At 47.3% G+C, this 21,733-nt stretch overlaps 2 protein-coding genes and 1 long non-coding RNA gene across 8 annotated transcripts; 2 read left to right on the top strand and 1 right to left on the bottom strand.

The window, feature by feature from the left end:
- Nucleotides 1-9,057: 9,057 nt before the first annotated feature.
- Slc25a35 (solute carrier family 25, member 35) lies at nt 9,058-17,325 on the bottom strand. 5 transcript variants are annotated; one of them, XM_087573637.1, is made up of 6 exons: nt 17,273-17,325; nt 16,404-16,849; nt 14,918-14,983; nt 14,351-14,503; nt 13,906-14,040; nt 9,058-13,759 (listed from the first exon to the last, which is right to left on the bottom strand). In XM_087573637.1, exons 2-6 carry the CDS (start codon nt 16,776-16,778, stop codon nt 13,586-13,588), a joined length of 903 nt encoding a protein of 300 aa, XP_087429763.1. In that variant the 5' UTR covers nt 16,779-16,849; nt 17,273-17,325; the 3' UTR covers nt 9,058-13,585.
- Nucleotides 11,846-13,217, top strand: Rangrf (RAN guanine nucleotide release factor). 2 transcript variants are annotated; one of them, NM_001105790.1, is given in 5 exon segments: nt 11,846-12,054; nt 12,138-12,254; nt 12,424-12,580; nt 12,669-12,754; nt 12,960-13,217. In NM_001105790.1, coding segments are annotated over 5 exon segments (558 nt in total). In that variant the 5' UTR covers nt 11,846-11,977; the 3' UTR covers nt 13,081-13,217.
- A 100-nt stretch (nt 17,326-17,425) lies between the features above and the next one.
- Nucleotides 17,426-21,691, top strand: LOC148002924 (uncharacterized). The gene is made up of 2 exons (XR_015631741.1): nt 17,426-17,780; nt 21,212-21,691. It is a non-coding gene; the product is annotated as an uncharacterized LOC148002924 (long non-coding RNA).
- The last annotated feature ends 42 nt before the right edge of the window (nt 21,692-21,733 follow it).

Below are 21,733 nucleotides of genomic sequence, written 5' to 3'. Positions count from 1 at the left end.
TCGGCTTATATACACAACACTATGCTAATCTTCTTTCAGGGATTGGTGGGGCACGAGTCACCCCACTGCATCCCAGCTACTTGTCCTCCAGAGATTGGCGAGGCATGAACTCCCATTTAGCATAGTACCGCCCCAGCCAGACTGACGTCAGGTGCAAAACTCCACGCATGCTCAGTACTGTTGTTAGGAGGGCGCCAGATTCACCTCATTATCATACAGCTGTCGCACCGCTCCCTACAATTGGGTAATGGTATTAGCCATCAAGCCTCATGGCGTGAGTTCAATCCCTGGAACTCACATGGTAAAAGGGAAAAACCAACTCTCCACAGTTGTCTGAAGGCTTACATACAAGTGCCATGACACAAGCCCACACATCTGTTAGCACATATGTAGCCAGGCGTGGTGATGCATTCCTTTAAGCACATAACTGATCTGTGACACCTTACTCTTTGTTAATGGGAAGTTTCAAACTAGTGGAAAAAGATCCATGCCCACTAGTGGACACCCGTCACTCCTCACCTAGCTCCAGCCAAGGCTGTTTCTTCAGCTATAAGTATTTCAGCAAATATTTCTAAAGATGAGACATTTTTACAACAACCCACTTAGAAGCCGGGTGTGGTGGAGGCAGGCAGTTCTCCGAGTTCTGGGCCACCTTGGTCTGCGGAGCGAGTTCTAGGTCAGCTTTACTAAGTGCTTGATTCAGAAGTAAAGGATGGCTGGCTCATGAAGTAACCAGCCTGCTGTCATGTCAGCCTGTATTTATTTTGAGAAGTATCATCTCTGGCTGGTGCCATCGCTCCTCAATTATTCAAACTTCCCTGCTTTGCTTTCCACCTAAGTATCCTGGGTTGTGTCAGTGGCCACCCTGAATTTACGGTCAGTAGCCTCCATTGTACCTCATCTTTAGTCTTTTTTTTTTTTAAAGGTATTATCTTTAGTCTTATCATCATCAAAACTTGTACCCCCACAGATTCAAGAGCCCGCACCTGACCATCCCCTCCCACAGCTCCCAACGACCTCATGTTCTTCCCTCTTTCTCACTCAGAGCCTTTAACTTGATCCGGTATCTTTATCATGTCCATCTTACTGTTGAAGCCTTCAGCTCTCTGCACGTCAGAAAACAAGTTCTCACAAATTCATCAATCAGCCAGGCAGAGTGAGCCATCTTCCCAGCCCTGTAACAGATTTCTAAACAAATCTGTACACAAGGCTGTCACAGCAGTGCAGACACCTCAGCCCAAGTCACTGTCACTGTTGTGATCCCACCTTAAACAAACCTTTCTCCCAAGCACAGTGTTAACTCCACGGTCCCAGGAACTCTGTTCTAACAGTGTCTGGCGCCTACCAGGTGGCCAGTGAGTCTATGTTGAACAAATTAGTGGATATAAAAGCTGAAAACTGGCATCAACTTTAAAATGTTTTAAGTTTCATTTATCTGTGGTGGCAGGGGTGAGATAGGAGAGGCACAAATGCCATACAACTCAAGTGACTGTCAGAAGGCAAGTTGCAGAAGTGGGCTTAGAGGCTAGTACTTTTGCACCACTGGGCAATTCCAGATTTATTTTTTCACAGATGGTTTGCTTTTCTTTGCAACTCTGGCTATACTGTACTTGCTCTGTAGACATGTGCCACCAACACACAGCTAGCATGGTTTTTGTTGTTTTGTTTTTAGATATTTGTCCTTGGGGATGAAGATATGGCTCAGTGGTTAAGAGCACTGGTGCTCTTGCAAGGATCTGGGTCCAGTTCCCAGTAATTCCCAGCACCCATGGCAGCTCACACTGTTATTCCAGATCCAGAGATCTAGTACTGTCACACAGACATGCAAGCGAAACACCAATGCACATAAAAGAAAAGTAAATAAGCATAAAGGTGTTAATGTAAAATAAGCCATGTAACTTTCTTTTTTAAGATTTATTTATGGGGACTGGAGAGATGGTTCAGCGGTTAAGAGCACTGACTGCTCTTCCAGAGGTCCTGAGTTCAAATCCCAGCAACCACATGGTGGCTCACAACCATGTGTAATGAAACCTGATGCCCTCTTCTGGTGTGTCTAAAGCTACAGTGTACTCACCTACAAAAAATAAATATATTAAAAAAAAAAGATTTATGTATATGAGTGTTCTATCTGCATGTCAGAAGAGGATATCAGGGGCTGGAGAGATGGCTCAGCGGTTAAGAGCACTGTCTGCTCTTCCAGAGGTCCTGAGTTCAATTCCCAGCAACCACATGGTGGCTTACCACCCTCTGTAATGGAATCCAATGCCCTCTTCTGGTGTGTCTGAAGACAGCTACAGTGTACTCATATAAGTAACAAATAAATAAAAGTAAAATTCAAATTTAAAAAAAAAAAAAAAAAAAAAGAAGAGGATATCAGATCCTAGGAGATTAAGCTTGTGAGCCACCACGTGGTTGCTGGGAATTGAACTCAGGACCTCTGGAAGAGCAGACAGTGCTCTTAACCTCTGAGCCATCTCTCCAGACACCTGTATGGCTATTTCCTTTTTTTTTTTTTAAAGATTTACTTATTTATTATATATAAGTACACTGTAGCTGTCTTCAGATACACCAGAAGAGGGCATCAGATCTCTTTACAGATGGTTGTGAGCCACCATGTGGTTGGTAGGAATTGAACTCATGACCTCTGGAAGAGCAGTCAGTGCTCTTAACCGCTGAGCCATCTCTCCAGCCTCCTCCCCCCCCCTTTTTTTAAATAAGGATTTTGGGGGCTTTCCTTAATAGAAAGTGGTGTCAATGGACTGGGTTTGTAGGTAGATCAACTCTTCTATCTTGGTTGGCTTTTCCAGTGGTTCTGTGTCATCAGGCCAACAAAGTACACTAACTTGACATTAATTTCTCTTTCTTGTCCTTTCTCCCTTTGTATCTCTCTCCTCCCTCTCTACCTTGTCTTTCTTCAGTTTTTATAGGAGGATAGATATATCGCAGAATTAGGACATTTCTGTGCGCAGATGCTGGTAGAGGGCACCACTACAGGGATGGCAGGCAGCCAGCAGGAGGCTTGTGGACAATAGGGCCCAGTGTGTACTACCATATGAGAACTGCTTTCTCTAGGAAAGGGACGTGGGCACTAGGAAGCAGTGAGCCTGTGGACTGAGAAGATGTCGCCTCCAGGAGCCGTGCCATGGTCTGTCTAACTGTTCTTGTCTCACACCTGATGTTCTTGGTGTTAAACAAGCAAGAACGCTCTAGTCTATAGTTGGGCACTTGGGGGCAGCAAACAGCCAGAGGTGAAGCTAAGGAATTGCTGGATGGGCCTAGGCATCTCTAGGGTTTATCTGGGTAAGCTAGCTATTAGGATTGCCTTTGGCACAGGGTCACAAACACAGACAGACACGAGTGACAGCATCTCTCTCTTTGGCTTCAGGAACAGGAAGAGTGAGACAGAGGGTTGTCTGTCCACCAGGTAAGGGTTGTGAAGAAACTTGGCATTGTGACACAATGGAGGGAAGCTGACTTGGAATAGGTGAATTCTTTCTTTTACTTTGAGAGTTCTCAACAGCAAGAGTCCTGGAGGCATGAGCACAACGGTTTGCCTGTTTAAAAGAGCAGAGAAGGTGCGGTAGCCCTGTAGGAAAACATTTGCAGAGCCTCAGGCTGGACAGGGTATGCTAACTAAGGAACGAAATGGTTGAAAATGAGTCTGTCTGGGCCATGAAGAGCAAACTAGAAAGAGACCAGGCAAAGACCTAGCAGAACATGTTAAGGAATCAGGATAAGACCCAAGAACAGTGGGAAAGCACTTGAGGTAGGTTTAGGGGATGCAGGTATGAACAGATTTGTGATTTGGCTGTTTTGAGATAGGGGCTCATGTAATCTACACTGGCTGTAAACTCACTGTATAGCCGAGAATGACCTTGACCTCAGCCTTCCATCCTTCACCTCCGGAAGGCAGAGGTGTGGAATGCACTACCACAGCCGGCTTCATGTGATGTTCAGAACCGAGCCTTGGACTGCATGCATGCTGGACAAGCATACTGAGTTATACTGAGTTACACTCCAGCCCAACTCGAGACCTAGAGATTACAGCAGCTGCAGAGAAGGAAGAGAGGTGGAGAGAGTCCAGTGTAAAAGCTATACAGTGCCCACAGCAATAGTGTTGGCCTGGAAGAGTAGTAGGTCTTAGAGATGGGGAGAATTGGGAGGATTGAGAACCAATGGAAACAACCAGAAAGTGGACAGGGGCGGGAGGTAAGCGTGAAGAGGTGATAAGGAAGAAGGCGGTGGAGAAGAAAGCAAACCAGTAATGAAGCCCAGAGCCCTGGCCTGCCCCCTGGATCACTGGGTTTACAAACTTTTCACTATTGGCAAGAGGAACACATCACATTTGGAAGCTAAGTTTAGGCTTTGCTTTGAAATTATTGAGTTCAAGAGGTCAGTGGGTCACACTGGTAGAAGTATGTTAGAGGGGATATCCAGGAGGCAGTTAGAAGAGATTGAGGCACTGGGATGTGGGTAGATGAAGTTTATCTAGGGAGAGTGTGCAGGTCTGAGAGCTCAGACTAAACCATAGTCAGGGCTAACTGGTAGAGTGGCTTTGCGTTGCCCTAAGTACCTAAGATGCCCTGGAAGGTATCCAGGGAGACAGAAGAAAGTGTCCTCTTTCCCCTGGCCACTGAGTCCTACGGAGCTCGGTGGGCCAAATCTTTGCCCAGAGGCAAAGTCCTCTCTGTGCCACTACAATGTGGTAGGCCCTCCCCACTCTCCCAACATCTCACCTGTGGGAACTTGCAAGGAATTGACCTTGGCCAAATAAAACAGGTGAGAAGGTTCAGTTGTGTGTAACTTTATAGACTGGATCCTGTGGGTTTCCAAAATGGATAGCACCTAAAGGGTTCCCAAAGAAAGGACAGATACAGCCACTGGCCAAACAACAAGTATCCTGGCTTGGGTTGTAGACCAAGGAACTCCTACTTCACTCTGTCATGCTGGGTCTTCCTTCCCCACTGAGGCCCATGGGATTTTGAAGAGTTGTGACCGTCCTCAGACCCCAGCAGGCCACCAGGTTGCAATCTGATACCCCACACCCTATCACTCATTAGCTTGTCCAAATCTTATCCTCTCTCCACCTCGTGAACATGTGTTGAGAGAGGTAAGAGGCTAGGGGGAGGGGCACGAACCTGACCAGAAGTCTCAAGAAAGGTTTCCAGAACTGATTTGAGGGGATTCTACAACTTGCTTTGGAGGTGGCGGGGATCTGAACTGTTAGCTGGCTCCAGACCCAGGTTCCTCATGACAAGAGTTACAGAGCAGTAGCCACGGAACAGCTGTCTCTGAATTCGTGGCACCACGTTGTGAATGGGCTTGTCCCACTGCTACTCATAACGAAGCTTGGACTCCAATGCTAGGAGGTGGGACTCTTGACAGGCATTAGGGTCATGGAGCTAAGGCCCACAATAGTAAGTATAAGGTCTTCATCATTTCTCCCTAGTCGTGTAACACGGCAGATGAAAAGAAGAACTTTTTGAGGGAGTGGGGTTCACGATGTAGCTAACTTGAAACTTACTCTGTAGCCTAGGATGGTCTCAAACTTGAGATCCTAATTCAACCTCCAGAGTGCTGGAAATACAGGCCTTAACTAACCACACCTGCATAAAAAAATATGAACTATGATGTTTACCTAGTGCTTAGAGGAAATGAAAATAAAATTATCTGAACTAGGGCACTGCCAGGGAAAATGCCTCGCTTCCTTTTAGGTTGGCTTTAAAGGCAATGTAAACAGAGTGGGGGAAAAAAAGGTCTGTTCCATCTGCCTTCTTTCCCCTTATCTTTCTGCCTAGTGGTAAGGGTAGAACATAAGGACCTTGTTCATTACACTGCGTCCTCATCCCTGCCAGGGCTCCATGGCTTTGCACTCACTATGCAGCCAAGGATGGCCCCGAACTCCCTTTTAAACATTTATTTTCATGGGGCTGGAGAAACGACTCAGACCCTAAGAGCTCTTGTAGAGCACCACCGATTTGGTTCCCAGGACCCACGTGGCAGCTCACGACCATCTGTAATTCTAGCTCCAAGGGATCTGGTATCCTTGCCTGGCCTCCTCAGGTACCACACATACACTGTATACACACAGATAGGCAGGTAAGATAATTTTTTAAAATTAAAGATCTGTCTTTCTTTTGTTCCCCTTTGGTTTCATATACCTGGGGGGTTGATAAGAACGACCCCCCAGGAGGTCATATATTTGAATACTTGGTCCCTAGTAGGTGGCTGGGAAGGATTAGGAGGTGTGGCTTTGTTGGAAGAAATATCTCGAAGAGATGGAGAGATGGCTCAGTGGATAAGAGCCCTGACTGCTCTTTCAGAGGTTCTGAGTTCAATTCCCAGCAACCACATGGTGGCTCACAACCATCTGTAATGGGATCTGATGCCCTTTTCTGGTATGTCTGAAGACGGTGACAGCGTACTCATATACATACAATAAATAAATTTTTAAAAAAAGTATGCCACTGGGTTATGCTTTGACGTCTCAAAAGACTCTGGCCATTTCTAATTAGCTTTCTTTGCCTTCTGCTTTTGGCCAAGATCTCTCACTTCTGGCTACTTCTCCACCTCCATCATAAACTCTAACCCTCTGAAGTCCTAAGCCCAAAAAACTCTTCCGTAAGTCCCCTTGGTCATATCTTAGCCATAGAAAAGTAATTAATATAACTGAGTTCTGTTGTTTGGAGACAATCTTGCTGCACAGCCCTGGCTGTTCTGGAACTCTGTGTAGACCAGGCTGGTCTCAAACTCAGTGATCCACTTGCCTCTGCCTCCTGAATGCTAGTGTTAAAAGACCTCCACCACTACACCTGGCTATTGAGTTTATTTTTTAGTTGTGTGAGTGTGTGTGTGTGTGTGTGTGTGTGTGTGTGTGTGTGTGTGATGCACACGTGAGTACAGGTGTCACAGAGTCCAGGAGAGGGGGTTGGATCTTCTAGAACTGGACTTTCAAGTGACATTGCTGCCTGAAATGGGGGTTAGGAATCAAACTCAGGTTCTCTTCAAGAACAGGTATCCATTCAAAAGCACTGAGCCCTCTCTCCAGCCCCAGCCTCGAGCTTCCTATCCTCCTTCTGTCTCCCAAACGCCACCATGACTGGTTTATTCTGTGGTATTACTTTCTCTGTAGCCTGAGCTGGCCAGAAGATCCTCCTGCCTCAGCCTCTTGATCGTTGGAATAACAGAAGTGAGCTTATAAGCTTGATTAAACTGACTTTATTAAATACTGACCAAGAGGTGAGCTTTGGCGAGGACCACTTCTTGGAACTTCCAGTTGAGTGGTCAAAGCTCTGGCTTTATTTATTTTAAAGATTTATTTATGTTATGTGAGTACACTGTTGCTGAACACACAGAAGGGGGCATCAGATCCCATTACAGATGGTGTGAGCCACCATGTGCTTGCTGAGAATTAAACCCAAGACCTCTGGAAGAGCAGTCAGTGCTCTTAACCACTGAGCCATCTTTCCAGCCAAAGCTCTGGATTTTGATGAGTGTGTTTAAGCATTTTATTCTACCTTAGTATAATTCTAGCACTCTCAGGAGCCTAGGGAAAGCCATCTGGGCTAGTCTGAGTAAGATCTTGTCTCAAAACCAAATAAGCAAATGAAGAATATATATTTGGGGGGGGTAAAATAAATGGCTCAGCCATTAAGAGCACTGGCTACTCTTCCAGAGGACCCAGTTCAATTCCCAGCAAGCACATGGCTGCTCAGAACTGTCTGTAACTCCAATTCCAGGGGGTCCATAGCAGTAGGAATACACCTAGTGCACGTGCACGCACACACACACACACACACACACACACACACACACACACGAAGACAAAATATTCATAAAATAAGTCTTTTTATTCTGTTTTGTTTTTTTGAGACAGGGGTTCTCTAATAGCCCTGATTATCCTGAACTCACTCACCTGGTCTTGAACTCAGAGATCCACCTATCTCTGCCTTCTGAGTTCTGGGATTAAAGGTGTATTCCATTTGCCTGACAAAATAAATACTTTAAAATGTTTTTATTTTATTTTTTTTTCTTTTTTTCGGAGCTGGGGACCGAACCCAGGGCCTTGCACTTGCTAGGCAAGCGCTCTACCACTGAGCTAAATCCCCAACCCCTTTTTTTATTTTTTATTTTATTTTTATTTTTTTAAATGTTTTTAGTGAGGCATGGTGACATGCCTGACATTCCAGCACTTGTGAGGCCGAGATGGAAGTAAGCACTACTTCCAATTCAAGGCCAGATTGGACCACACAGCAAGACCGGCCCAGTCTCAAACAGAAGCAGGGGCTGGAGACATGGCTTTCCCATGGCGCTCACTGATATTGCAGAGGACCAGGTCCAACAGCATCCCACCTGGTGATCTGTAACTCTAGTTTCAGGGGTTCTGATTCCCTCTGGGAATATATACAGGCCACACGTACAGGTGGTGCACATACATACTTGTAAATGAAAACATCATTCCCATCAAGAAAAATGTAGAAAATTTTGAAAAGCAAAACACTGCCATAATGAAGCTAGAGAGGTGACTCGTTGACTAGGTAGATCACAAATGCTCGTAACTCCAGCTCCCAGGGGATCCATACCTTCTTCTGGCCTCCAAGGACACTTGCACATCCCTAGCTGGTTGGCACACACACACACACACACACACACACACACACACACACACACACACACAGAGAGAGTAGTGTAGTAGCAGTAGAAGTAGTAGTAGTAATAGTAATAATATTAATAATAATGATGATAACAAATCTTAAAAAGAAAATAGCTGTGGGGCTGGAAAGATAGCTCAGCACTTGCTGCTTTTTACAGAGGATTCAGGTTCAGGTTTGGTCCCCAGAACCCACATGGTGGCTCACAACCATCTCTAACTCTCCAGTTCCATGGGATACACACACACACACACACACACACACACACACACACACACACACGTACGGAGAGTACACATACATTCAGGACAGACAGATGTCTATGTTTGGAGCCAGCCTGATCTACATATCAAGTTCCAGGCCAGCCAAGACTACGACGTAATGAGAAGCAAACAAAACGAGCTAGTTCTCTCGTGTTCTTACACACTTTATTCCATGATTTACAAACATTTTTCTGACCTTCACCAACATTTCAAAGAGACTCATGGTAGGACTGAAGGCTTAAAGCTGCAGCATACAAGAAATGTGTTGCCTTAACTCTTCCATAAAGGGATGTTTGGCACTGATTTCCCATTTAGATTTATATATTTTATTTTATGAGCCTGCACCGATGCTTACCACATGTCTATCTGGTACCTGTGGAGGTCTGAAATGGGAACAAGTTCCCCTGGAACTAGAGTTGCAGATGATTGTGAACCACCCTGTAAGTGCTGGGAATTGAACCCAGGTCCTCTACAAGGGTAACATGTGCTCTTAACTGCTGAGCCATCTCGCCAGGCCCCTTGAAGTCGATCTTTTTGCTCTTTCAAAGGGCAGGGACCGTCCCAGAGCACCAAACCGCTTGTCCCCGTTGTAGGTGTACTGCCCCCAGCCAACTGAGCTGGAGACACTCACACAATGAGAACAGATGTGTGCCATCTGACATTTGTCCCAGTACACCTGTCCTAGCTGCAGCCTGGCCAAGGTTTTCACTGAACTCTGGTTCCGGGACGACGTAAACAGGAGAGCTTGCCAAATAGGTACTTTCAGATCAAATGACAACAAATGGACCCAGGTAGTTCCAGTTTCAAAGGGAGTTTGAGTTTGAACACACTGGGGTGTCAGCACTGAGAAGAGCAGAAGAAATGGCAGACACCAAGAGAGGGATGGTGAGCCAACAGTAGGGATATAGAGATCTGCCAAGACAAGCTGGCCTTCCACCCCACTCTCCAAGGAGAGATCTGCCTTGGCACATCTTTGTTCCCCACTTCCTATCCCAAGAACTCAGAGGCTGGAGAAAGGCCTACTCCACTGTGGAACATGACGTATGCCAGGAACGCCAGAGGGGAAAGCTGAAGAAACTTTCTCCTCCCTCTGGTTTATTATAGGTCTCCGTCCTTGGTACTTAGTGTTATGAACTTGTTGATAGCATTTATGTCCTTGGAGGTCCCTCCCCAAGGATTTCTGATCTGCTTGACTGCGTACAAAGCTATTTGAGTTGTTGCTGCTCCTGGTGGGGAGGAGAGACAGGCATACATGGACAAACCGAAGACCTCCATGGGCAGCTCCTTCTATCCCATGGGGGCCTGCCATACTCCTTCTCTTACAGAGACACCGACACCGACATCTCAATTCTCAATATATAACCCTGGCTGAGCTACAGCTCACAATGCAGAACAGGTTGGTCTCAAACTATAGATCTGGGGTTGGGGATTTAGCTCAGTGGTAGAGCACTTGCCTAGCAAGCGCAAGGCCCTGGGTTCAGTCCCCAGCTCCAAAAAAAAAAAAAAAAAAAAAAAAAAAAAACCCAAAAAACTACAGATCTGACTGCTTTTGCCTCTTCAGTGCTGGGATTAAAGGCATGAGTCACCATGCTTGGACACATTTCACTCCTAACAGAGCTTAAGAGAAGAGGAAAGGTTCAGAGAGAAGACCAATGCCTAAGTAAGAAGTAAGGTATCCAAATGGGGTGGGGGCACACTTAAGTGCACTTAAGAGGCTAAGGTTCAGTTACAAGGAGGGAGAGAGGGAGGGGGAGGGGATGAGGGGTAGAATCTAATTGTAGAGGCCCCTGGGCTCGATCCCTAGCATTGCAAACAATGAGTAAACACGCAACATCCTCCATCCTTAACCATCTTCACAACTCCTTGACTCTGCCTACCTGCCCTCCCCCACGCATATTTACACCTCCTAGGTACATACACACTGTGGTCTCTAAGTTTCTACACCTATGTCCTGGTTAGAACACCCTTTAGAGTGCCCTCAAGAGCTCTGTAAATCAAACTTTAAGCAACTTTAAGCAAGTTGCACTGATGCTTCTACACCTTGGTGAGGTGTACTTTTGTATTGTCAGGCTCATGAAGGAAATGAGCCGCAATTTAAGGCACCAGCGGGCATGCAACCCTCGGCTCCATTTCAGTAAATTATGAGGGTTCATTTGGCCAGGGTGAGAATCCCCAGCCGGTTCTCAGCTAGGAAAGAGATGCTATGTAAAATCCGTGAGGGTATGGGTGGCCTCGTGGCTTCCAGGCATTGGCACTAGTAGATTTATTCAGTAGTGCAACAATAGACCACCAGGCCTATTATGTGCTAAGCGTTTTGCCAGGTGCTAGAGATCAAGGATGAATGGAGAAATTAACTGGAAGGATAAAAGTTCAACAAATACTTAAAAGAACACTCTAAAAATCCGTAAAGGAAAAACAATGGTTTAATCTGTGCTTTGGTCCAGGTGTACTAGGAGAGGGCTTCCCCTTGCCCTCCCAAGGGGAAGATTTGAGAGGATTAGAAACGTAATCCTCGGGTTAGGTATCAAGGCTTGAGGTCTGAATCTTAACCCAGTCCCACACCTGGGCCTGTTGTTTCCCTAAGTCCCAGCATTAGATCCTGGAATTAGTGGTCTGCATGTCGGTCCATTGGAGCCAAGTGGCCCCACAACCTGCCACCTAGACAAGTCCTTTAATTGAACGACTGTCCTTAAGGACAGTCTCGAGTGATCTTCTTAGAAGGTACGACTCCTTAAAATGAAGAAGCAAGTGGGCACGAGGGATTAACCCATCACTAGCACCATGAATCCTAAACCCAAGTCAGACTGCAAACCAACCCCCAGACTCGGCCAGGTTCCTTCCCAAGAGCCTGAGACCAGTCCCCCAGAATAGCCCCGCCCCCAAAGCGCGGGCGCCGATTGGTCAGCGTGCTCGCAGGGCGTGACCAGATCTTAAAGGTCCAAGAGCTTAGTAGGACCGGAGGAGGTAGTGGCTGCTCCGGGAACACCAGGGGAAATGATGCCTCGAAGACCCGTGTAGGTTTCTTTAAAACCTCGCTAATGTCCAGACTCAAGTACTAGATCTATGGAGCCCGCCAGAAACTGTCCACTGTTCGGAGGCGCCTTTTCCGCCATCCTCCCCCGAGGGGCCATTGATGTGAGGTGAGAAAGCCAGCCGCCCTGGAGGCCGGTCGGATGGGTTACCGGAAAGAGCCAGAGACTAGAGTGTCCCTGTCCTTCTCCAGTGACCTCCGACCGGTGCCAGACAACCAAGAAGTTTTCTGCCATCCTGTGACCGACCAGAGTCTGATCATAGAACTTCTGGAGCTGCAGGCCCACGTGCAGGGCGAAGCGGCTGCGCGGTGAGAAAGCTAGCCAACGGGAGGCCCGGAACCGAGGAAGTGGGCGGGGCCTGTGGCTGGACGGTTATCCAGGACGAAAACTCCAAGGGCAATAGCAGCAGGCCAGGCTCGAGGGTGGGACTGGGTTATTCAGAGATGCCCCTCCCTACCCATGTTCCTCCCACGCCAGGTACCATTTTGAGGACGTTGGCGGGGTGCAGGGGGCTAGGAGTGTGCACGTGCTATCTGTGCAGCCTCTCTGTTTGGAGAACTTATCCCTGAGAGGCTGCTGTCAAGATGCCTGGTTCCTTTCTGGCAAGCAGCAGGTAGCTAAAGAAAACCAACAGGTGAGGGCCACGGTGAATGGGATGCCCTCGAGCTGGGAAGGGATAACTCCAGGTATCCTGGTAAGCATGCCGATTCTGATCCCTTTAGGTAGCAAAGGATGTCACACTGCATCAGGCCTTGCTTCGGTTGCCCCAGTATCAGACTGATCTTTTGCTCACCTTCAATCAGCCCCCGTAAGAACGAAGGAGCGGGTGGGAAGCTCGCAATTGGGTCCCCACGACAATTAAGTTGGATGGGTCAAAACTCCTTCAGGGAAGCAGTAATAGGCCACAGGTTTGGGGTGGTCAGGGATTCCTGGTTTTCTGGGGAATAGGAAGTATGATCTTGTGCACCTCAAGCTGGACCATTTTCCTTCTCCCTCTATTCCCTTACCCTAAGGTGTCACAGCAGGCCTCTTGGCCCTGAAAATCTGTCATGTCCACCTTGGAGCCTGGGTAACTTTGAGCAGCTGGTAACTAGTTTGACTCTTCATGATCCCAACCTCTTTGGTCCCCAGTAAAGATGGTTGAAACACAGCGTGCTGCTGAGGACTCAGGGGCCCAGTTCTGAGAGGGGGAGTTTCTTTCTGCTGCCTCCCTGGATGTGAACATAAGACACCTCCTCGGCAGAAATAAACTTGCTTTATGAAGAATATAATTTCTGTGGCTTCGAATCTAAGAGGACACCTGGTCTCCCCAGTTCCCTTTGGTCTTGGAAGGGGGAGTTTAAAGCTGTGCACAGGAACGGGGAGTCGGGGGGAGGGCACCCATGAATGGCAGTAGAAATACACTTTGGAGTGACTGATTCAACCCTGAGATGGGTGTGAAATATTTCAGGGGGACTTGTGGGGAAATTTAAAGCAAGACCCATCTAGTGGCTCAACCCTAGGAGAACAGAGGAGTGGACGTGGCTGTCCCCCTTAAGTGCATTGAAAAGTCAGATCGGTCAGCAGTCACTGAGATACAGGAAGCTGTGGAGGCAGAGGTGCCCAAAGAGTGTTGATTTGGAGTACAAGAGAGTGAGCACTATTTAGCATATGTGCTGTAAAAGGAACGCAGCTGATCCCAGAAGAAGAGGGAGAGGATAGTGTGGGGGCCGAGGCGAAAATAGGAAGCACCTATACCCTTGTACATGCCAAAAAGGCCCTCTGTCCGAGCTGTCTGCAGCAGAGCGTCCAAGATCCCCCGGTACATGAGGCCCTGGAGCATGTCGGAGAGGAAGGGAGAGCACAGGAGGAGCATGTCAGAGCCCACCAGGGTCAGACGCCTTTCTAGGCAGCATTTGAGGATCCGCTTCTCCACCCCCAGCTTTTCTTGTCAGCCTGAACCCTACAGTACTTCCTTACCTTGCCTCGAGTATCAGTGGGTTGGTTATAAAGCCTTGTGCTGGCCACATCAAAGGGTGTCATGGCCAGGACTACTGCCACTCCACTCACCATGGCAGCTGCCAGAGCCACCTTCCAGCTCTGGGGAGGAAAGATCTATAAGAAACATAAAGGTTTTTATCAACCACACAGTCGTCTAACTTTAGGGCAGGACAGGCCCTGCCCTGGGCACACAACTGGTAATTCTGGGAGCTTCCATACCATCAGAGATAACACAGTGATAACTGAAGGAGTGGCCAGAGGGCTTAGGTACCCCTTCTAGTATAAGGTGATGACAGAATCTGTCTAAGGAATCACTGCTCCTAAATCATCCTACAATTCCCTCACTTTTGAACCAGGGCCCACCTCCCTTTTTCCACCCTTGTTTCCCATTCCAAGGATGTCCCCACCCGTTCCCAGGAAGTACCTCCCACTGGCTCAAGAGGTCCTTGGTGGATGAGAAGGTGCACAGCTGGGTGGAGGAGCCGATGACAACTCTGGGCAGGCCGCCCACGGCCCCACGCCACAACCCCACTAGACCATGTTTCTGGCCAATCTCGGTTAGTGCCTGAAACATGCCCTGGGGAGGGGGGGAGACCATGTGGTTGGGGTTCAGTCACTGAGCATTGGGGACTGCCTTCTGTTAACACTGTCAAGTGCCATGCACCTGTGGTCCAGACAGCAAGTCCAGTGTGGGCTTAGAGCCAGAACAGGTGCCCTCAGGTGTCTGCTGACACTCGCCAACCCAGAGTTCAGGCTGGAGGTATGGAAGTGCAGACCTCAGCAGGTCAAGAGAATGGGGCAGGAGAAACAGGTGCAGGAGAGCTGAGGCACAAGGGCATAAGGGTCCGGCTGGGCTCCAGGGTCTGACAGAGCGGGGCTTGAGGGGCTTGGGCAAAGCAGGGGCTAGAGTTGGAGCTGCCAGGCATAGGCAGAAAGCTGGGAAAAACTGGGGGAGATGGTTGGGTGCGCCAGTGGTTTGGGGAACCCTCACCTGATGCTTATACTGGTGCCCTACAGCAATTTCAGAGGCTGCCTGTGCCTGTAGGTGTGTCTTCACCTGGAGACAAGAAAGTATCATAGCCTGTGTCCCAGGGGTCACCTTCCCACCATGGAGACCAAAACACCCAAATCCCTCACACTTCCTCTAGGGTATTAAGCAACAAATATATTCTTTTAATCTGGTAATTACTGTTTTTCCCACTTAACAAATTGGTCATGAGGCTCTGTCCCTTGGCTGCAGTCCCAGGGGACAGACCTCAAGATACCCTGCCTCCCCTCCACATCCTCCTTCCCTTGGGACTGGGGGTTGGGAGTGGAGGTAGAAGGATGGTAATATTTCCTAAGACTTCATGTTAGGCAAGCTCTGGATGTCTAGCCTCTTATGCCAGTTCCCATTCCAGAGCAGATCTCAGCTGTCACCTCCACCAGCCTCCCTCTCAGACTACCCAAAGGGGCTCAGCTGATATTTGAAGATGCCTTTGTCCTCAAATCTCACACTAGGAGTGAGACCGAGTTGGCTCTCCTGTAGATCATCTCATTTCCCTCAGCTACACTAAGCCAGCAACAAACAGCTGTGCAACCTTGATCAGGACACCTACCATCTCTGGGTCTCAGGCTCCTCAACCCTTCTCCCCTATCTGATAACTCCCGGGAGTAAACTGAAAGTGTGATTCTGTAATGGCCGGGACTTTCCTGACGTACACTCAGTGATGCATGTTTCTCAGGTTCCTCATCCTTCTACACAAAGTCAGCCTCAGTAATAAGACAATAAAAGCTACACAGCCACTGGGCATGGTGGCACATGCTTGGAGTCAAAGCATTCCAGTGGCACAGGCAAGGAAGATCAAGTCAGCTTGGGTTCATAGTTAGTTTCAGATTAGCCTGGGCCATATAAGCCAGGCTCTATATCAAGGGGAAAAAAAGAAAAAAGGAAGAAAGAAGGAAGGAAAGAAAGGAGAGGAATATTGTCAAATGTATACCATCTGCCAGGACCTATATATCACATGAACATCCCATTTGTTTCCTTCAGTCCTCTCAACTCCACAGAAGACTACAATTATTATTACTGTCTTACAGATGTGGCAACAACGAATACTTTCAAAGCCAGGGTTGAGTTCCAGGAAGTCTGCTGTAGGCAGCTAGGATGCATACCTGTTAACTGAGGCACTGGGAAGGCTGAGTTTGGGTTGTAGTTAGAAGCCAAGCTGTGCTACAGAGGAAGTTTTGATACTACAATATGGGAGACCCTGCCTCAACAAACAAACGACACCCCAACTCAAAGGAATTCTCCAGAAGCTAAGTCTGTAATCTTTATCAACACACTGCAGAGTCAGTTGGGTGGCAGATCAGAAGGCCTTGAAGCTTGCCAGCATTTTCCTGTGCTTTTTCCTGCTTAAGGGGCACAGCACCCTGTCACCGATGCCCTTGTGAAGGGCAGACTCCCACCCTATGTCCCCAAACCAGACCCCTCTTCTTACCATGTAGATTGGGCTTCCCAGATAAGCTCCCATGACCCCAGCAAGGGCCCCAGCTGCGGCGCTGCGGACAGGACTGTGCGTGCCTTCTTTAGTGCGCAGGTAACCCCCAGACTCTGCCAGCCCGTAGGTGCCCAGTCGGATGCCATTCATCAGGAACTGGTACAAGAGCGCAGGGCCCAGCCCCTTCTGCAGGGCAGCTAGGCCATCCACCTTGCCAATGGTGAAGAAGGCGTGGAAGACGTTTCGATAGTGGCGCTGGTAGGTGCCTGGAGCCTGCAGTTCTCCCTGCAATTGCATTCTGGTCTTCACAACCTCCAGGGGATTGGTGAACACACAGGCCCCGCAGGCTGCCACACCACTCATCAAGAAGTCCATGGTAAAGGTAGAAATAGCTTCAGAAAGCAGGGATGGATATCAGGACAACACCTGGCTTTTTGAAGCCTAGGCTGCAACAGGTAGGAATTTAGAGAGTTAAAGTGTCAGGGTCTAATGTCAAGAAGTCAAGTAAGGCTAGAGAGAATTTGGGGATCAGAGGGTAGCAAAAAGGAAAGAAAGAGGAGTGAAGGAGAGTGTGGCAACAAGGCCCTGTTGACCAAGGGAACTGAAATCAGGGAGGAGCAGAAGTTAGAAGCTGGCAGGTGGGGATGCCTAGGACGACAAATTAGGGGGACCAAATAGTATTTTAGGAAAACGCGGAGTTGCGAAATGGTAGCTGGAGAAGCAGGAAAAAGAAAAGCAACAAGAGGGAAAGAATCAGAGGGAAGACCCGAAGTTGCTCGGCGACAGCAAGAGAAGGGTCGTGAAGGAAGTTAGGATTCTGGCTAAGAATGAGCGTGGCAAGGTAGCTACGGGAGCTGGAGCACCTTTACCCGAGCTAGTCTGCGGAGGCCGGGCCGCCACACTCGGGTCCCTGGAACGCAGCGCCAATGGGGACTCTCAAGAGCTACAGCCGAGCTCCTCAGCCAATCAGCGCAGAGCCGGCTCCTCAGCCAATGGGAGGCGCTGCCAGCGGCCGGGCCCTCAGCCTCTACTAGAACCGGTTTGGTTAACTCTCCTCACCCCGGCTCCAAGTCTTGAAATTGGGAGGGTGCCGGAGACCCGCAGGTTTTTTTGTTTTTTGTTTCTTTGTGGTTTTTAAAAATCACTGTCCAGGAACTGGGGTGGGGCGGGATGCAGAGGCTGAGCGCGGAGGGTTGCGCAGCTCCTCCTGTGGGTGGCGGGCTCCCTGCGATCGTCCTCTAGCCCAGGTCATCTCTGTTTGCCTGACCACAGCCACGCCCAGCGCTGTACGGATGCCAGGACCGTCCGGAAACTGCGGTCCCGCCTGCGGGGAAGACGGGACACACCTGCTGGAAGGCACCCATCCCCTAAGGCCGAGTAAAGTGTTTGTAGGGTCTAATACCAGGGTGTGGCCAGCTGTGGGCGCCAAGGAAGGGAGGCCTGAAGCCCAGCCAGGGAACAAAACCTGATCTTATTAAGCTCTTGTTCGTCACAATGACCTAGAGGAGGCCGGGCAGGTCAAGACAAGGATTTCCATTTCCTCTCCAGCGAGGTTTAGGTTACAGAGCAGACTTGTTTCTTGTCCTTGCTTCATTCGTATGGATAATTATGAAAGAGCCCATGGGAAAAAAACTGGAAAAGAGCTTAGAAAGCTTGGAGAAAAAAAAGGTAGGGGTGTAGGTGGCATTATCTGGGCGGCAGGAAGAAGCAGAGGGCTCAGCTGAATAACAGTCAACCCTGCTTAGCGCTGAATTCCGATTAACATCTTCCTTAGTGGACTAATATCTTCCTTCCTACTATCTGGATGACTGTGGGCAAGTTACTAATCATCTCAGAAGCCCCTTGTAAAATGAGATAATATCTGTGGGACATACTCCAAAAGAGAGGTTGCCCGTGTGTTACACGTTCAGTAATATACTGAAAGTCTGGAGTTGACAGAACCCTTTCCAGTTCCTGAAGGTCCCTGCTCCTTTCTTTGGTGATGTTCAGGTCATGATGCACGTTGAGCATCTTCTGATGACTTTTCAAATTATCTGTATTCAGTCTCAAACATCCCTATTTTTAGGAATACCTCAAAAAAACAAACAAACAAACAAAAAAAAAGAAAACCATTCCTATTGTTCTTAGATGTCTGAAACTCCTAGAAGCCTTGGGGGCCAGATCTGAGCCATATGTTGTCAGACAACCTTGCTGTGTGTGGTAGCCTTTAGGAGCCTCAAACTCAAAATCCTCCTGCCTCAGCATGTGGAGTGCTGAAGATTTCCAGACTGCTGCAATACTGGGTGACAGGGTCACACCACACCTGGTTTCACATCCTGAGTTTAAAGTCTGTGGGTCTCAAAAGTATGGTTGCTATAGCAGCAGCAGTGCCTGGAAACTTAGAAATACATCTAGTCTCTCTGGAAACTCCCTGAGCCAGAAACTTTCTGCAGGTGGACCCCTCCTTTTGTCTTTCACTAAGCCCCTCTGGGTACTTAACATCCAACATTACTAGCATACACTTTCTGTCTCTAATTCCAGATGCCCTAGAGATTGACAGATTTTTAAGGTGTTATTTTTTTTAAGTAATTTTTCCCCCCAAGACAGGGTTTCTCTGTGTAGCCCTGGCTGTCTTGGAACTCTTTCTGTAGACCAGGCTGGCCTCGAAATCACAAATCCATCTGCCTCTGCCTCCCAAGTGCTGGGGTTAAAGGCAGCAGATAAGAGCACTGGCTGATCCTCCAGAGGACCCAGTTTTGTTTTGTTTTGTTTTGTTTTGTTTTGTTTTGTTTTGTTTTGTTTTGTTTGAGATAGGGTTCCTCTGTGTGGCCCTGGCTATCCTGGAGCTCACTCTACAGACTAGGCTGGCCTCACACTCAGAGATCCACCTGCTTCTGCCTCCTGATATTAAAGGCATGGGTCACACTCTCTCCTCCCTCATCCCCCCTCCTGGCTTCAGAGAATCCAATTTAATTTCAGCGCCCTCAAAGCAGCTGACAAACCACTAGTGGTATCTGATGCTCCCTTCTGGCCTCTGTGGGTACTGTATGCACATGTATACATGCATAGACAGGAATATATGCACATGTATACATGCATAAACAGGAATAATAAGAAAAAGAAATCTTTTTTAAAAAGACAAAATAAAGTCAAATAAAAATAAAACAAAAAACGGGGACAGCTATTTCTTCCCTCCATGAAAAGAGAACAGCTACATGGAATTCTTCTGTATGAGATGTTTGTTCCCACTAATACATTTATATACTTATTTATACATTAATTTATATTGCTGATATCCCTGTGGACTAACAGATATTTGTTTTATATTTATGGTCCAGCATACTTTATTTTATTGCTCAATTTGTTATACCCTTGTCTTTTAGAGCTTGTGTGTATGCGTATGTATATATGTCAGTCTCTTGTTTATTAATTATTTTTATTGTTATTTTGAGACATAGTCTCATGTAGCCCAGGCTGGATTAGAACTTGAAATTCTTTTGCCATCTGGGTGCTGGGATTGCAAACATAGACTACCATACCTGGCTTAGATAGGCATCTTTGATTTAGAAATGTTCTTAATTTTCATTTATTATTATTATTATCATTATTATTATTATTATTATTATTATTATTATCAAGGCAGAGTCTCTTATAGCTCTGGTTGTCCTGGAACTTGTTATGTACACCAGACTGGCCTTGAACTCACAGAGATCCACATGTCTTGCCTTGTGATTGCTGGGATTAAAGGCATGTGTTACCATGCACAATTTAATTCCTAACTTTTGTGGTTAGATAGACCATTTCTTTTCGTTTGTTTGTTTTTGAGATATTATAACTATAAAGTCAAAGCTATTCTTGAACTGGAGAGCCTCCTGTCTTCAGCTTCTACACTATCACAGTCATTTGATGACTAATTTTGTTTTGTTTTAAGATTTATTCATTTATTATATATAAGTACACTGTAGCTGTCTTCAGATACACCAGAAGAGGGCATTGGATCCCATTATAGATGGTTGTGAGCCACCATGTGGTTGCTGGAAATTGAACTCAGGACCTCTGGAAGAGTAGTCGGGTGCTCTTTTTTTTTTTTTTTTTTTAGTCGGGTGCTCTTAACTGCTGAGCCATCTCTCCAGCTCACTAATTTTGTTTTTATCAGTTAATCACATCCCACTGTTGATGTCCAGCAATTTATTATCCATTCATATATGGAAAGATATCTTGGTTGCTGCTTCCAGTTTTACATGATTATGAGTAAGACTGCTACGAAATTTAGGTCCTGGCTGGAACCCAGGACCTCATAGATGCTACCACTAAGGTCTATCCCCAGCTTGAAGACATTTACTTTTCAGATTGGTTGGATTGGCTGGTCAGGCCCCCATCACCCTGTAAACCAGGCTGGCTTCATACTCATAGAGATCCACCTGAGTGCTGGATTAAAAGGCAGGTTTTACACACTCAGCATAAAAGTGTATGTATATACACATTACACACACATATATGTATATGACTCAGAAACTTCTCGTTTGTTTGGAAAGTTATGTCAAATGATGTCTGCTGGGGCATAGAGATGAAAGGATGTCTTGCTAAAACATGCACAAGAAAGACTGTTTCCCTGAAGCAGGCACAGGTGAAAGGATGCTTGGATATAGCAGACACGTGAAAGGACTCTTTTTTTTTTTTTTTTTTTTTTTTTTTTTTTTTTGTGAAAGGACTCTTGATGAAGGAGTGAAACTATGACCCTACAGACAGTGGGAGACAGCGCTGAGCTTTGATTTGCTCTACCTCGCTAGTCTCTGACAGTGATGGGCATGTATTGGTTCACCTTACAGAGCTCAACTTGTGGTAATGACACAATCGAGAGAAACTCGCCAAAGAACGGCTCCTGCAGTTCCTGCCAGTAGCTTGCTGCTTCAGTGACCTCCCCTCAGGCCAGTTGGCGAGCCTTCTGGTTTCTCCTGGATTGAACCCCAGTTGCTGGTTCATGTGTGGTGTCTGCCTGCCTAGAGGACTGGTCTGAAGCTGCTGAGTCTGGTGTTTGTTACGGGTCTGAACTGCTGCCCAAGAAGATGGAGCACGCCCCAAAGAACTATTGCTAAACAGGTCCACTTCCCCCATGTCCTAGTAACTTTTCTCCTCCACCACCTCAGGTAGGTGGTGGCTAAGAAGAGAGGTCGAATGCAAATCTCTCTCTCTCTCTCTCTCTCTCTCTCTCTCTCTCTCTCTCTCTGTGTATACAATTTTGGGGAACACATTGTTTTTCTTAAATGTTGGCAATGGAATCGATGGCCTTATATATAGTAGGCAAGCATTCATCTACTGAGGTACACTCTTATTTTTTTTTCTTTTTTTTG

The sequence above is a fragment of the Rattus norvegicus genome, chromosome 10, assembly GCF_021556685.1.
Source record: "Rattus norvegicus strain SHRSP/BbbUtx chromosome 10, alternate assembly SHRSP_T2T, whole genome shotgun sequence".
In the NCBI taxonomy this organism is placed as follows: domain Eukaryota; kingdom Metazoa; phylum Chordata; class Mammalia; order Rodentia; family Muridae; genus Rattus; species Rattus norvegicus.
This window is presented reverse-complemented; position numbering and strand designations above follow the sequence as displayed.